This window comes from Dryobates pubescens, chromosome 2 (assembly GCF_014839835.1).
Source record: "Dryobates pubescens isolate bDryPub1 chromosome 2, bDryPub1.pri, whole genome shotgun sequence".
NCBI lineage: Eukaryota > Metazoa > Chordata > Aves > Piciformes > Picidae > Dryobates > Dryobates pubescens.
The window spans coordinates 3620022-3637168 of NC_071613.1; the positions used below are offsets into that span (position 1 = coordinate 3620022).

Sequence of the window (17147 nt, forward strand, 5' to 3'; positions counted from 1 at the left end):
AGTCCCCATCCCTGGAGGTGTTCAAAAGGGCGGATTGGATGTGGCACTTGAAGCCATGGTTTAGTTAGTCAGGAGGTGTTGGGTGACAGGTTGGACTTGATGATCCTTGAGGTCTTTTCCAACCTTATTGATTCTACGATTCTATCTTACTCCCCAAGCAGTGAAAAGGGCTTTGGCAGCCCATTTGTTTCTGGGGCACAGTGAGAACAAATGTCTGTTTGCCAAGGCAGCACTTGGCAGTTCAGAATCAAAAGAAACCCACCTGCTAAGGGATGTGCTGCAGGTGTGGCGGTGCCTGCTCCCTTCCCAGCCCCGTGCTGCCTTGACACAGTGCACGCCAGCTACTTGACGAACGGGCAGCCCTCCGTGGAGCGATTCCCCATCAGCTTTAAAACCCACTTCTCAGGGAACTACTTCCATCACGTGGTGCTCGGGATTTACTGCAACGGCCGCTATGGCTCGCTGGGCATGAGCAGGAGGTCGGACCTGATGGACAAGCCTCTGACTTACCGCACGCTGAGCGACCTCATCTTTGACTTTGAAGACTCCTATAAGAAGTACCTGCATTCGGTCAAGAAGGTGAAAATCGGCTTGTACGTCCCGCACGAGCCGCACAGCTTCCAGCCCATCGAGTGGAAGCAGCTGGTCCTCAATGTGTCCAAAATGATGCGCACGGAGGTCAGGAAGGAGCTGGAGAAGTTTGCCAGGGATATGAGGATGAAGGTAGGTCACAGGGTGTTGTGTAGGTGTCTGAGCAGAGCTTCCAGGACGAGAAGTGCGGCAGGCAAAGGCGTTTATCACGTTGTACAGCAGAGTTGCGCAGCCCGTCAGAAGGCACGTGTGGTGGTTTAGGCTGGGTGCTGCCGCACAAGCCACACCTGTGAGGTCCCAAAAAAGGGCCCAGCCCAGTGGGTGGTCACAGGAAGCCAGGTATTTCATCCCATAATGCCCTGCTCCCCTATAAAACTTCAGCAGGGGGTCCTCTCTTCCCTCACCGCTGCCTAGGTAATAGGGTGAGCAGCCTCTCTTGGGCCTGGCTAGGCCCAAGGCTGGGTTGCGGGGGGGTAGAAAGAGCCCTTGGGGGTTTGGGTGTACCCCCAGGTGGGGGTGGGATGTTCTTGGGTATGTTTTGGGATCTCTCTCTCTTTTGTCATGGTGCTTGTGGTTCCCTGTAAAACTTCCATTGTTTCTGCATTCAAGCTTTCCACCATGTTTGCAATCCGTTTGTCTGGGTCGTTTCTTTTGCCTGTGCTGGGAGAATTGCAGAGGCGACCTCATTGCCCTCTACAACTACCTGAAAAGTGGTTGTAGACAGGAGGGGGTTGGTCTCTTCTCCCAGGCAGCCAGCACCAGAACAAGGGGACACAGTCTCAAGTTGTGCCAGGGGAGGTTTAGACTCGAGGTGAGGAGAAAGTTCTTCACTGAGCGAGTCGTTCGTCATTGGAATGTGCTGCCCAGGGAGGTGGTGGAGTCACCGTCCCTGGAGGTGTTCAAGGGGAGATTGGACGTGGCACTTGCTGACATGATCTAGTTGTGAGGTCTGTTGGAACAGGTTGGACTTGATGATCCTTGGGGTCTCTTCCAACCTTAGTTACTGTGATACTGTGATACTGTAATTGGTCTCTCAACCTACCACAGCACGTGTGTCACATCTTCATTGGTTATTTTCTGTTGGCATGCATGTAAGTAAGGCATACAATAGGCTACAATAGCAAAACTCTTTTAACACATTCCACCAAATTCTGCCCAGTTTCTCTCCTTCAGTTAGAAGATGTTTATATTCTTTCCTGAGTCAAAGACTGAACGTAGCCTTCTCTAATTTGAGCAGAGGCAATGTGCTGCCCAGGCAGGTGGTGGAGACACCATCCCTGGAGGTGTTCAAAAAGGGACTGGATATGGCACTTGGTGTCATGGTTTAGTAGTCATGAGGTGTTGGGTGACAGGTTGGACTCGATCTTTGAGGTCTTTTCCAACCTTATTGATTCTATGATTCTATGAAATCTTCCCTATAGCCTTCCAAAGCTATCCAAAACCAGCCCTTCTCAGATGTTAGAATAGAATAGAATAGAATTAACCAGGTTGGAAGAGACCTTCAAGATCATCATGTCCAACCTATCATCCGACACCACCTAATCAGCTAAACCATACAACCAAGCATCCTGTCAAGCCTCGCCCTGAACACCCCCAGCGACGGCGACCCCACCACCTCCTCAGGCAGCCCATTCCAATGGGCAATCACTCTCTCTGGGTAAAACTTCCTCCTAACCTCCAGTCTAAACCTCCCCTGACGCAGCCTGAGACTGTGTCCTCTTGTTCTGGTACTGGTTGCCTGGGAGAAGAGACCAACCTCCGCCTCACTACAACCCCCCTTCAGGTAGTTGTAGAGAGCAATAAGGTCACCCCTGAGTCTCACAGGTGCATGTCCTTGGGCAGTGCCCCCAGAGGTAGGTGTGCCTACTCCTGTCCTGCAGAGGTTGGTCTTGCTCCATGTCAGCAGGTTGAACCTGGCCTGACATTAAGGTATCAAATGGGCTGGGAGTATGCATACGCCTGTCTCTGTGGTTCTCTTACAGGGCTTGGTGTGTTTTCAAGTCCTTAGTTTCCTTCAGCCTGGGAAACACTTGAACTCACCCCTGGCCATCAAGAACCTATTGCTTGGTTTTTTCTCACTGACTACAGAAGAAGGTCTCGTTCATGGTTGGGGCTGTTGCTGGTGGGGTAGGTGATATGGGTGCAGGTTGGGATCTCTGCTCTTTGCATGTGAGTTGCAAGAGGTGCCATGAGACAGCCATGTTGGTGGTTGCTTGAAGGACATGCCAGGGAGCTTGCCCTCTGTTACCTGCTGCTTACCACCTCAGGCTAAATCACAGAGTGGGTTATATGGGGTGAGTGAGGCAAGCAAGTCCCTGTCAGGCTGGTGTTTCCCAGCTGGCTGCTTGGACTGAAGAACCTGGAAGGAAACAGCAGTGAGACAGGGCAGCCTGCTAGGGGGCTGGAGGGTTTGGCTGCCACTGGGGCTGGGGGATGTCCCTGACCGTATTTCTGGGGCTGGCATGTGTGAGAAGCTTTTTGTGGTCATGGTGGCAAAGGATTTGGTGCTTTTCCAGCCTGCCACTGGCAGTGAGAGCAGAGCAGGTGTGTTGCTAAGTATGGGGCTAGCTCTTGTGGAGAGGCACGTGGCACTGTGTCCAAGTTATTCTGGGTTCCTGTCCCCTGCCCTGCTGAGGAATGGCTCCTACGTAGCAGCTGCATGCCCTTCTGGCTCAGGCACCTGCCTCCTCCCTCTGACCTTGGAATGAGTGTTGCCAGTGGCATCATAGTGCCTACATTCTGGTGCCACCTTTCCTGCCCTGTCATGGAGTTTTGAGGGCAAATTTGTATCACGTTGTCATAGGGAATAGTGTGGCCAGCAGGAGCAGGGAGGTCATTCTGCCCCTGTACTCAGCACTGGTTAGGCCACACCTTGAGTCCTGTGTCCAGTTCTGAGCCCCTCAGGTTAGGAAGGATGTTGGGTTGCTGGAAGGTGTCCAGAGAAGGGCAACAAAGCTGGGGAGGGGTCTGGAGCACAGCCCTGTGAGGAGAGGCTGAGGGAGCTGGGGTTGCTTAGCCTGCAGAAGAGGAGGCTCAGGGGAGACCTTATTGCTCTGAAGGGAGCTCCCTGAAGGGAGGTTGTAGCCAGGTGGGGGTTGGTCTCTTCTCCCAGGCAAGCAGCACCAGAACAAGAGAACACAGTCTCAAGCTGTGCCAGGGGAGGTTTAGGCTGGATGTTAGGAAGAAATTCTTCCCAGAAAGAGAGATTGGCCATGGGGATGTGCTGCCCAGGGAGGTGGTGGAGTCACCATCACTGGAGGTGTTTTAAGAAGAGCCTGGCACTTGGTGCCATGGTTTAGTTGATTAGATGGTGTTGGGTGATAGGTTGGACTTGATGATCTCCAAGGTCTTTTCCAACCTGGTTTGGTCTGGTCTATGCTATCCTATGCTATGCTATCCTATCCTATGCTATGCTATGCTATCCTATCCTATCCTATGCTGTCCTGTCCTATGCTGTCCTGTCCTGTCCTGTCCTGTCCTGTCCTGTCCTATCCTGTCCTATCCTATCCTATCCAGCAATTGCATTTGATTACAGATGTAATGAAACTTTCCCCCTTCTTTAATATCATTTTTAGTACCATCTAGAGAACAAACAATTGAAGCAGGCTCTAGTTGAAGTCCATATGAGTCGATGACTTTCTGAACTTGGGAGACCAACTCAATATGTGTGCCGAACTGTAGCATTGGGTCAGTGCTTGTAAGTGCTTCAAGGTTGGGACCCACAGCCCTGACCCCTTGAAGGCTGAAGGCCTTGTATCTGACTCCTCCCTTGAGTGAATTCAGAACTTGAGCCCCTTGGTGCAAAGAGCTTCCATTGTGAGTGGGCTACCTTTGGAGGGAGGTGGTCTTAAAAACAGACTGGATGTGAGTGTTGTGCTGATGGTCTTCTGAGGTTGGAGGGCCTTGGGGGATGCAGGCAAGCTGTAGACTTGTGAATCATTGCCTTTACTGAAGGCTTTTTCCTTCCCTCCCCCATCTCTTGCAGATTCTGAAACCCTCAAGTGCCCATTCTCCAATGAAAGAGAGGTCCCGGGGTAAGTCGCTGTCCCCTCGCCGCCGGCAAGCCAGCCCCCAGCGACGAGCGGGCAGGAGAGACAAGTCGTGAGTATTTCTGCTGCCACTGCTGATGGGTCAGAAGCTGGGGGAGATGATGTAGCATTTTGCTGCATGAAACTTACATGTGGGTGCTGGCATACATAGGAGAACGGCCCTGAGTGTCTTGGTTGCTCAAGAGCCTCCAGAAGCTGCTTCTGCTGGTGTCATAGATTCACAGATTGCATCGAGTTGGAAGGGACCCTCAAAGGCCATCTTGTCCAACTCCCCTGCAGTGAGCAGGGACACCTCCCAACTAGATCAGGCTGTCCAGGGCCACACTGAGTCTGCTCTTGAACATCTCCAGGGATGGGGCCTCAACCAGATCCCTTGCCAACCTGTTCCAGTATTTTATCACTTTCATTGTAAAGAACTTCTTGCTTATGTCCAACCTAAATCTACCTTGCTCCAGTTGAAAACCATTGTCCCTTCTCCTGTCACTGTAACCCCTTCTAAACAGTTCCTCCCCAGCCCTCTGGCATGTCCCCTTCAGATATTGAAAGCTCTCCCCAGATCCTTCTCTTCTCCAGGCTGAACAGTCTTAGTTCTTTCAGTCTGATAATGTCCAAGCATTACTGTGCTTACTGCTGCCTGATGGCCTCTGTGTGGTGCCCTTGGAAGCCCCAATGGCCTGCGCTTGGTTCAGCCCTGTGGGGTGTTGGATGGTAGTGGAAGGGTGGATTTCACCTTTTATGCCTTTATACAATCTGCTTTCTGGAGAAATTAACCTAGCCTGGCACACAGGGGACTTGTGCAGGAGGGAAAGCAGCTTGCTCACATTTAAGTGTGTTCAGACATAGGTATTAAAACCAGGATGTCACCTGCTGTTGGTGGGGGGACTGCCCTGCCGTCATGGTCACTGAGACAAAAGTGGGATTCTTTGTGATGAGCTCCACAGAGCTTTCTGATGGAGTCATTTTCACTGAGGACTGTCCCAACTTACAGGGATGGTGAAAAGTAAACCTTTTCTCTTCTTGCCAGAGTGGAAACATCATTTACATTGTGCTCTTCGAATTTAATCAGCTTGACAAAGCCCAGACCACATCCCTTGTGCATTGTACCTATTGGTTTTGCTGTAATTGCCCAGGGGAGGATGGTCTAACTCTATGCCATACCTCTAAATGGATACAACTGAGCTTCCCATTCACAGGCCTTTTACAGCCACTGGCCATTCAGACTCCTATTCCTTAGATGTGGAAGAGTTGAGGTTTAGCTCTGCTGCTTCGTGCCAGGAAGCTGACAACTGTGAAAGCCTATACGTGACCCAGATTAGTCACATATTAATGGTCATTGCTTTTAAATAGGCTCCCAGGCTGGCTCAGCACTTACTTAATTATTTTAACACAGCTAACAAAGACCTTACACTAACCTCCTAAAGATAACTTCAGAATACTTTAGCAGCAGAGGGTTTCACAGCAGGCCTTTATTTTGACGTGGAAGTTCGCACTCAGTCCGTGATGCTGGACTTGGGCCTTCATCACTGAGTGCTCCTTGCTTAGTGCATGGATAATTATAGCTGTAATGGCCTCAGCTGCTCCAGGCTGACTTCCTCCATGGCAGTTTTGGTTTTCTAGGACAGAAAGACAAGGAAAGTACTGGCTGCCTTGCAGTGGCTTCAGCACCTGTGACCTGCTTGGTGGTTCTGCTGTGGTGTTCTGTATCTAGAGAAGAGGAGGCTCAGGGGAGACCTCATTGCTCTCTACAACTACCTGAAGGGAGGTTGTAGCCAGGCAGGGGCTGGTCTCTTCTCCTAGGCAACCAGCACCAGAACAAGAGGACACAGTCTCAGGCTGCACCAGAGGAGGTTCAGAATGGATGCTAGGAAGAAGTTCTACACAGAGAGAGTGATTGCCCATTGGAATGGGCTGCCTGGGGAGGTGGTGGAGTCACCATCACTGGAGGTGTTCAGGAGGAGACTTGATGGGGTGCTTGGTGCCATGGTTTAGTTAATTAGGTGGTGTTGGATGATGGGTTGGATGCAATGATTCTTGAAGGTCTCTTCCAACCTGTTCTGTTCTGTTCTGTTCTGTTCTATTCTATTCTATTCTGTTCTGTTCTGTTCTGTTCTGTTCTGTTCTGTTCTACATTATATGTTATTCTAAAATAAACCCTGGGTCACATTGATACAACATACAGGACCAAGCTATAGCATGATGTGGAGAGTGGGAGACAGCAGACTTGACACCTTTACCACTGCTCTGGGGGAGGGCATTAAAGCATCTTGGAGCAGGTTGAAGCTCTTGCAGCATATGCTTTGTGTCTGCGTGACAGCCTTGTGGGTCCTGCACAGCCCCCTCTGAAGTCTGGTCAGTATGCTTGGAAGGAAAAGGGAAGACAAGGAGCTTTTGGCAGGCCCAGAGCCCTTGAGCAGACCCATGAGGCTGCTGTCTGTTAGAAAAGGAATGCTAGGGAGAAGAAATGAGCATACTGATTTGTGTTGTTAAAATAATGCTTCTGAGCAGTGGCACTGGTGGCTTGAAGGCTGACTGTGCTTTGTGCCCCAGTGGGAGTACTGCCACAGAGGAGAGTGCTGCCATAGGGAGTTCCCTTCTGGTGATAGAACCCTTTCACTTCCAAAATTGAGACCTGCAACAGGAGGCCTCCAAGTATCTGAAGGGGGAATAGCATTCCTTCATCAGGGATGAGCTGAATGAACCCTACCAGCAGGGTAGGGTTCATGAGCCTGCAGTGTGCCCAGGCCAAGAGGAGGGTCAGTGGCATCCTGGCCTGCATCAGGAAGTGTGGCCAGCAGGAGCAGGGAGGTCATTCTGCCCCTGTACACTCCACTGGTTAGGCCACACCTCGAGTCCTGTGTCCAGTTCTGGGCCCCTCAGTTTAGGAAGGAGGTTGACTTGCTGGAGCGTGTCCAGAGAAGGGCATCAAAGTTGGTGAGGGGCTTGGAGCACAGCCCTGTGAGGAGAGGCTGAGGGAGCTGGGGTTGCTTAGCCTGGAGAAGAGGAGACTCAGGGATGACCTTATTGCTGTCTATAACTACCTGAAGGGGGGTTGTAGTCAGGCAGGGGTTGGTCTCTTCTCCCAGGCAAGCAGCACCAGAACAAGAGGACACAGTCTCAGGCTGCACCAGGGGAGGTTTAGGCTGGAGGTTAGGAGGAAGTTTTACACAGAGAGAGTGATTGCCCACTGGAATGTGCTGCCTGGGGAGGTGGTGGGGTTGCCATCGCTGGGGGTGTTCAGGAGGAGACTTGATAGGGTGCTTGGTGCCATGGTTTAGTTAATTAGGTGGTGTAGGATGATAGGTTGGACACAATCTTGAAGGTCTCTTCCAACCTGGTTTATTCTCTTCTATTCTGCAGTGCAAGGCAAGAAATACAAGGGGGAAAACTGAGTTATTTTCTTCAGCACCTTGATGAATCTCTGAGATCCTCGTTGCAGTGGAGAGGCCTTTGCTTTAGGCACAGAAGAGGAAAGGCTTTCAGGCTTGCTAGCCTTTAGGCTGAAATCCCAGCTACAGAATGACTGTGCTTACCAACATTGTCTTTCCTTTCTTTGTGGATCTCTTACTCAGTGCTGTAACTACAGCTTTGAGAGTTTGCACAGGAGGGGGTGAGAAGTGTTTTGCTTTAGCATGAGCTGGCAGGGGCTGAAGGACACTTCCATTTGAGAGGTTCTACCTGCTGATGACAAGCTGTTATTACAGCCTGGTCTCTGTCATCAATAAAATTATACAGGCCCTCTGTGAGAAACCTCCCAGTGACAAATGTGTGACCTGGCATGGTGAACAGGAATGTCTCTGGACTGTTTCTGGAGGACTGTCCTGGTTTAACAGTACAGGGACAAAGTCTGAAGTGGTACTTAAAGACAAGTAGATTTTACAACCTCAACTTTCTAACTCATCCTGGTTCCTTGCTAGTCAGGTGAATGCTGGTGGTGGCCACTAGCAAGCCCACATAACATTTTAGCCTGGAAATAAGAGATTCAAGGCAAATAAGGTACGTGGCAGGAGGGTGGTGTGTAGTCAAATTGCCATTCATTAAACTGGGCAATTGCCAACAGAACAGAACACAGAACTAACCAGGTTGGAAAAGACCTTTGAGATCGAGTCCAACCTATCACCTAACACCATCTAATCAACTAAACCATGGCACCAAGTGCCTCATCCAGGCTCTTCTTAAACACAACGGTCTGTGTGCTCTTAGCCCACAGCTGGGGGCATCCTGCTAAGGGTGCCCAACAGACAGAATGAATAAAAAGGATATAGGTGGTGTGAATCAGTAAGTCTGAAGCTTCATTGTGTCCGCTTGTCTGTCCTCTGAAGTCCGGAAGCAGGAGGATGCAGTAAATGGCAAGCCTCCTTGCTGGGACAGGCAATGCATGTTTCACCCTCTACAGAAGTGCTTGACAGGCTTTGGGAGAGTTGATGACAGTTTGCAAGGGAGTGTCATGTGTCATCCTGAAGCAATCCATGCTCCTATATGTCATATTTATTTCCTTTTCATTTCACACTGAGGCTTAACACATGCATGCTCTGAGTGTCACTGCAACACTGGCCTTGTGTGCTTCTGGTCTCATTTAGCTACTGAAGGGAAAATTCTGTTCCTCCATTATATCAGGACATACCTAGGACCTTGGACCTTGGCAGGCTGGAGAGGTGGGCACAAGCCAACCTCATGAGGTTCAACAAGCCCAAGGGCAGGGTCCTGCAGCTGGGTCGAGGCAATCCCAGGCACAAATCCAGGCTGGGCAGGGACTGGCTGGAAGGCAGCCCAGAGGAGAGACACTTGGGGGTGCTGGTGGATGAGAAGCTCAACAGGAGCTCTCAGTGTGCACTTGCAGCCCAGAAAGCCAATCAGATCCTGGGCTGCAGCAAGAGAAGTGTGGCCAGCGGGGCAAGGGAGGTGATTCTCCCCCTCTCCTCAGCTCTGCTGAGACCCCACCTGCAGTACTGCCTCCAGGTCTGGAGCCCCTATTACAAGAGGGATCTGGAGGTGCTGGAAGGTGTCCAGAGAAGGGCCAGGAGGATGAGCAGAGGGCTGGAGCACCTCTCCTGTGAGGACAGACTGAAAGAGTTGGGGCTGTTCAGTCTGGAGAAGAGAAGGCTCTGAGGTGACCTAATTGTGGCCTTCCAGTATCTGAAGGGGGCCTACAAGAAGGCTGGGGAGAGACTTCTCAGGCTCTCAGGTAGTGATAGGACTAGGGGGAATGCAATGAAGCTGGAGGTGGGGAGGAAGTTCTTCCCCATGAGAGTGGTGAAGCCCTGGACTGGGTTGTCCAGGGAGGTGGTTGAGGCCCCATCCCTGGAGGTGTTTAAGCCCAGGCTGGATGAGGCTCTGGCCAGGCTGATCTAGTGTGAGGTGTCCCTGCTTATGGCAGGGGGGTTGGAACTAGATGATCCTTGTGGTCCCTTCCAACCCTGACTGATACTATGATACAAGCAGGACTGTATTGGTGCTGTATATTATAATATGATGTACAAAATTGGGCAGATCCAATGCAGACAACTCCTAAATACTGTGTTCCCAGGAGCCATGCAGAGTTTATTCACCTGCTCATTATCGTGGCACGTTGTGCAGGAGCTGCGATCTGCTGGGCCGGTACAGCACAGGTCCCTTGCTTCAGAGGGAGTGTTTGATGTCAGGATCTGTGCCAGCCAAGGAGAACAGGAGCTGCCATAGCTCTGCTCCAGCAAATCTTTGTCTTTCCCTAAAACCTTAGGAAGGACAGTCAGTTGGTTGCTACAAGCTGGAGAAGTAGAAATAGGTGTTGTGTCGCCATGGGTGTGCAGTGACTCCCCACCTCTCTTGGATAATCAGAGATGGTAGATCTATCCAGGCATGCTTTAATTAAAGCTCCATTCTGGCCTTAATTAAAGGGAGGGAGAAAAGGGTGAGAAGGAAAGAGGATTCCTAAATCTGAGGGAGGGAGGACACTGGGAATTTCATGCAATGATGATTCCCCAACACCTATGCAAGCTCTGAGGGATGCAGCTTGTAGCTTGTCTTCTGGCAAGTCAAATCCAATCTGCTTTGAAGGAATCAAATGTTAAAATCCAAGTTCTCTCACAAAGATTTCTTCAGGTGTGATCACTTCCTGCAAGTAACAAGAGATGAGTGAAGATGCCTTCACTTCTGTGAAGTACTGACAAACTGAGACAAGCAGGAGGCACAGTGCAGGGCACTAATAAGGAGAGGGTGACGGGTTTGTTAATAGCAGTGCTTGGATAAATGGCCAAAAATGTGTTGTATTCAGTGTGTGACTAGGCAGAAGTGTTAGCCATAGCAGTGTCTCCAGCTCTCAAATGCTGTGCAAATTCAGAGATCCAGTGCTAGCAGCTCTGTAACTCTTAAAGAATAACAAAGAAACACACAGGTTGAATCAAACAGTTCAAAAATGCTTCTGAGGCTCTGCCCCCTGTGTGTGGCTGGATGCAAGTCATCTATCCCCACCTCTCATGACTGCAGCAGCATGGCTCGTGGGTTGGTGCATGCACCCAGCAGCTTGCCACAGGCAGGGCAGGGCTGTCTCTGGCCTGCTGCACGCTGCCTCTCCCATGGCTGTGCTAGAGCACAAGGAGGAGGCAAGTGCCATCAGCCTTCTGTGTGGAAACTCACTGGTCACATCTGGTGCATGAGTGAAGAGTAGCAAAAGAGCTGCAAAACGGGTGTCAGGAGTGGTAGGAAAGCAGTGGAGCTGCTTCACCTTGTACTCTGAGGGCTTTAGCTGTGTTTTTGCAGTGAAGCAGAGATGCTGGAGAGATTCCCAGGAAGAAAGGTGTATGTTAAATGTCTTTCTTTAGCAAAGCAAACATACTGCTTAGCATGAAAACAGCTAAGAGCTTGGAACAAACTCTTAGACTGGACACTTCCATAGACTGTAAAGCACCAGAACTGCTTTCAGTTTGACAGCTTTGTTGCAGGAGCTCTTCTGCTGCATGCTGACTAGGGAGAGACTGACTGCTCAGCCTCAGGGTTTCATTTGGTTCAGGTTGTGGATATTCTTAAACGACCTAGTAGCAAGTCTGGGTGTGGTGACTGAAGTGAATGGCACCTGGGTGGCAGGATCGGAATATAAGGTGCCTAGAGACTGAAGACTTCTATTTTCTATTTGGCATGCTCTAAACCTTTGCACAGACCTAGCTAGGAGGAGAGACCAGGTTTGGAGAAACAATGAGCTGTGCCATGTTAAATGCCATGCCTGTTTGCTCTCAGCTGTTTCCACTTTGGTCTAAAAGCTGGAGTCCTGCTCTGGAGTAGAGCAGGGGGGCATAGAGACCTCAAAGATCATCAAGTCCAACCTGTCACCACAGACCAAGTGCCACGTCCAATCCCCTCTTGAACACCTCCAGGGATGGCGATTCCACCACCTCCCTGGGCAGCACATTCCAATGGCCAACAACTCTCCCTGGGAAGAACTGTCTCCTCACCTCCAGCCTAAACTTACCCTGGCACAGCTTGAGACTGTGTCCTCTTGTTCTGGTGCTGGTGCTTGAGAGAAGAGACCAACCCCCACCTGGCTACAACCTCGCTTCAGGTAGTTGTAGATGGCAATAAGGTCTCCCCTGAGCCTCCTCTTCTCCAGTCTCAGCTACTCATTTAGGCCCTCTCTTAAGCTGAAGGCAGAGAGGTGCTCCCAGGTTCAGGTCACAGACTCTAGGATGGATGACTTCTTTTTCACTGGTGTTTGGCTTGAGAGGCAACCCACACAAGTAGCTCAGTCATGGAAGCTTGTGACAAATGCAGCAGGATTGTGCATTCAAAGAGGAAATTAGATCTAGGCAGTAACCCATTCCCAGTTTGACAATTGCACTCTCCACTCCTGCACGGCAGTGTGGGATTGCTGGTGAGCAGTGCCCTCTTCCCTCCTTTCCTTGCAGGCCTGCTGTGGTGGACAAGAAAGGAGACCTGGCTACGCTGAATGAGGTCGGATACCAGCTCCGCATCTAGCAAAGCCATAAGCCGGACAGAGGGCTTCCCTGGTGCTTCCCACTGCACTTTACCTGCACTCCCTTGGAAGGAAGAAAAGGAATGGGGCTATTTATTAACTTGTGGACTCTCAGAATGAAAGTTTTACATAGAAAATACAACAGGGGGGGAGGGCTTTGGGCTTTGGTGGCAGTATTTTTTCCCCCCAATGTATAGAAAAGGCATCAGGAAAGAGAAGTGGAAATTGTTTGCCAGGATACGAGATTTTCGTTTCTTTTCTTTCCCCCACCCCCCTCCACCAGGTAGCAGGTGACTTCAGTGGTGTGAGACTTGTCTTCAAAGATAGTTTCTCTGTACAGATGTTGAGTTTGGGCATTGTGCTGGGTGGTAGCATTGGGAAAGCTAAGAGCTCCTATTCTTCGTGCTAAGATGTGCTGGGCTGCGGCACAGTTACAACAGAAAACAAAACCACGTTCAAGTGTTAAGATTCAATTCAGCAATAAAACCAAGCAGTGCAGCAGTGGCACGACTCCTGAAGGACCCACATTACCTCACTGAACTTTCTAGATATGCAAACCTGTCAATACTGTTGTTTTGTAACTCATTTGTACTCTTCCCCAGCACTTCTGGTGGTGTTTAAACCAGCACCGGATGTTGTCCTGCCACCTGTATTACTTGTGCACGTTGCTGAAAGACGTTAACCAACGGCGACATGCAAAGGTGTTCCTAACCACTGGCATCTCATGAGGCTAAAGATGAGGTCTTCTCTCCTGAAAACCAATGAATAATGCATTTTTAACTTTCATAATTTTGTGTTTTTAGGACTTTGTTGCAAGCTTTTAGCCTTTCCAGACTACACTGTTGAAGCACAAAATGTGGAGATTGCTGTTTGGTAAGGGCCAAGCGTTCACCCTCCTTAGCCAGCTTTTCTTCTGTGTGTTCCTGGACTCATGGAGAGAGGGGCAAAAAAAGAAGTCAGTTTCTTTCAGTATTTGTGTGTGACTTTGAGCCTTGTCTTTGAAAGGCTGGGCAGTCTCAGATGGTGATGCCTTGACATCTTATATTAAGAGCAGACATCACAGATGGTGAGCCTTCCACCGTGCTTTGTGGGGAGTTGTCCTCCGTGCGTCGTAGCAACAACGGCTTGGTCAGACCCGAATGAGGAAGCTTGTATTGGGAAAAACCTCAGCAATAAGTTGAATTGTATGTCTGAAATAGCTGAAAAATTAAGCTTCTTTGCTTCCTCCCTACTCAGTCCTTTTGGTCCAAGACTTAGCTAAGGAGCTGTGGTGGACAGCAGCATTTTCAAGCGATGGGGTAAGACTTCCTTTGGGGTCCACCATTTGCATTAAGCATTCGAGTGCTGCATTCCTGAAAGGATTTCATTAGGTGCCTAAAGAACTGGATTCTTGTACAAGTCCAGCCTCTACCCTTTGCTCTGTGCTTATAGATGATACTGCCATGGGCCTTGTGTACCTCCCCTCCTGGGCAATTGCTTTTTTTGGGATCTTGATGAAGATAGGACATTGTCACACATGGATGATAATGCTTACTCAGACTGAATGACTTAAGTTCCTAGAACACTTGTACCAGCCAGCAACTGAATGGATACAGAAGGAGATGATTACTTGTACACAGACCTCAGTGCTCAAAAAAAGTCAGTGAATCTCAGCTACCTAGGACAGGAAGACACAACTGAGACCAAGCAAACTTCTACAGTGAAAGGCTTTCTACCAACTGACACTTCAGAAGACGACTTCTAGGAAGAAGATGACACTAGGAAGACGACTTCAAATGTATTATGATGCTCCATACAAGATTGCCTTATCAGTTAGAGGGAGGCCTTTCCCATTCCTGTTTCTGCAAACTCTTCCACTCTTGTGTTTGCAGTAGGGTTGGTTTGGTTAAGGAGTGAAACTGAAGAGAGGGAAATACTCTTTTGGTAGAAATTCTTGTCGGATGTGACATCAGCTGCAGAGTTTGTCTGAAACGTTATGCTGCTCGGTGTCCTGTGACCTAAACAGGTTTTTGATGTGTATCATGTAGCTTTCTGATGGGTAAAACGATGTCAAAACCTCGACCTGGACCAGCTGTATCCTGTAGCACAAGGCTATCATGTCTCACAAGTTTTTTCTTCTATGAAACCATGGTTTACTTCAGCTCAATCATGGTGGATGGTGGTACCTAGTTTTGACTATTGTCCAGCACAACTTGAGTTGTTTTAACCTCTAACTTATACTGGAACCTTTCAATGCTGTAGAGGTATGTGATGAACTGCTTTTGGTTCTTGTTCTGAAATTCAGCTGAATGAATTGAGCTGAAACCTTGCTTATGATGGCATTTGTCTTAAGTGTGGTTCTAGTGACTGGTCTAACTTACTGCAAAGTGGTCAAATAGTGTAGGAATTCTGCATGACTTCCTGGTTTGGTTTTTGGTTTTGAATCACCTGTATGTTTACACACAGCATGGAACTTCAATAAAGTATCATGGTAGTCTTTTTTTATTATTATTAATTGCCTTAGGGTTGGGTTTATTTCTTTTGGTACTGTCTAGGTTTCTATTCCAGAAGGAGATGCAAGTAATTTCCAAAGTCAAGACAGGACAAATGGGAATGAACTTAAGGTAGATATTCATTTCTTTTATGATTCAATACCTATTTCCCCACTGAACATAAAGCCCCTTGGAGACAGCAGTGTGCCCAAGTGGCCAAGAAGGCCAGTGGCATCCTGGCCTGTATCAAGAATAGTGTGGCCAGCAGGAGCAGGGAAGTCATTGTGCCCCTGTACTCTGCATTGGTTAGGCCACACCTTGAGTCCTGTGTCCAGTTCTGGGCCGCTCAGTTTAAGAAGGACATTGAGACACTTGAACGTGTCCAGAGAAAGGCAACAAGGCTGGGGAGAGGCCTTGAGCACAGCCCTGTGAGGAGAGGCTGAGGGAGCTGGGGTTGCTTAGCCTGGAGGAGAGGAGGCTCAGGGGTGACCTCATTGCTATAACTACCTGAAGGGAGGTTGTAGCCAGGTGCGGGTTGGTCTCTTCTCTCAAGCAACCAGCACCAGAACAAGAGGACACAGTCTCAAGCTGTGCCAGGGGAGGTTTAGGCTGGAGGTGAGGAGAAAGTTCTTCACCGAGAGAGTTGTTAGCCATTGGAATGTGCTGCCCAGGGAGGTGGTGGAGTCCCCATCCCTGGAGGTGCTCAAGAGGGGATTGGATGTGGCACTTGGTGCCATGGTTTAGTCATGAGGTCTGTGGTGACAGGTTGGACTTGATGATCTTTGAGGTCTCTTCCAACCTTGGTGATACTGTGTTAAACCTCCTCTCTAGCTAGCAATGGCTTACACAAGGAAAACCTTAAGTCTCTAAGCTCTGAAAGTTCACTGTTATGGAACAACCCACACTGAAACCCTGAAAACTGATGCTCAAGCTAAGGCTAATTCTAAGTAGCCAAAGCTCTCTATTGCACACCTTCCCTTGTTCAGCAGCCAGGAATGCTGTAGTTAGGATCTGCAATGTAGACAACACAATGGAGTCCTCCAGCAAACCTCCCTGCTCTTAGCACTGCTACAGCTAAATACTGGTTTTAGCTGCAACTGCCATCTACCAGAAATGTGTTGTGACCAGTGAAGTCTGTGTGTAGGCAGCAGCTCCAGTTTTGAGTATGTCTGACGTAAGAGTATCTGAATAGGACCCAGTATTGAACACCTGAAGGGAGGCTGTAGCCAGGTGGGGCTTGGTCTCTTCTTGTTCTGTTGGTGACCACCAACAGAACAAGAGGACACAGTCTCAAGCTGTGCCTGGGGAGGTTTAGGCTGGATGTTAGGAAGAAATTCTTCCCAGAAAGAGAGATTGGCCATTGGAATGTGCTGCCCAGGGAGGTGGTGGAGTCACCATCACTTAGTGCCATGGTTTAGTTGATTAGATGGTGTTGGGTGATAGGCTGAAGATGTCGAAGGTCTTTTCCAACCTGTTAATTCTATTCTATCCTTTCTCTCACCTGAGCTCATCTATAGCATTAACTTGGCTGTTAACAAGTAGAGGAAAGCTCCTCAGTCACAATTACTTGTAAGAAAACCAGCTCTCATCCAAGCAATTTAAGCTGTGACTCCTTGGGCAGGTAATCTTATTTTGTAATGTAATACTGAAGTACTTCAGTCAACTGCTTTTGTCCTTGCCACCACTGTACTCCCTGCATTATTCTCAAAGTAACTGTGCAGTTGGGAAAAGGAAACCCAGATGAAGATACCAAATGTGAGGCTGGAGAAGAGCAAACAGGTGTTTCTGGGGGACAAAATGCATCTGAATGTGATTTTGAGAACAGGGGTGCAGGTTTTCCAGCACTGCACTGAAAGCCAATTCTCTTAAGAGTTGCTTTTGAGGCAGTTTTACATACATATTCATGTGGAGTTTGACCAAGTCACAAGACTTGTTCCCAGCCCCCCTCTCTCCCTGGAAGTTTCCTAATCAGGCAGTGTTGTTTATTTATTTATTTAGTAAATCATGTTTTGCATAGAATGGTTATAGGTGCATTACAGTATCACCAAGGTTGGAAGAGACCTCAAAGATAGGCCAACCTGTCACCACAGACCT

General features: G+C 49.1%; 1 protein-coding gene across 1 annotated transcript in view; it reads left to right on the forward strand.

Annotated features, from left to right (window-relative positions):
• Window positions 1–12704, forward strand: part of VASH2 (vasohibin 2) — a 42354-nt gene extending 29650 nt beyond the window's left edge. The window contains exons 5-7 of the mRNA XM_054167990.1: window positions 342–723; window positions 4577–4692; window positions 12515–12704. Of these exons, the coding sequence (XP_054023965.1) occupies window positions 342–723; window positions 4577–4692; window positions 12515–12584 (568 nt within the window). The 3' untranslated portion in view covers window positions 12585–12704. The remainder of the gene's footprint in view (window positions 1–341; window positions 724–4576; window positions 4693–12514) is intronic.
• Window positions 12705–17147: the final 4443 nt, after the last annotated feature.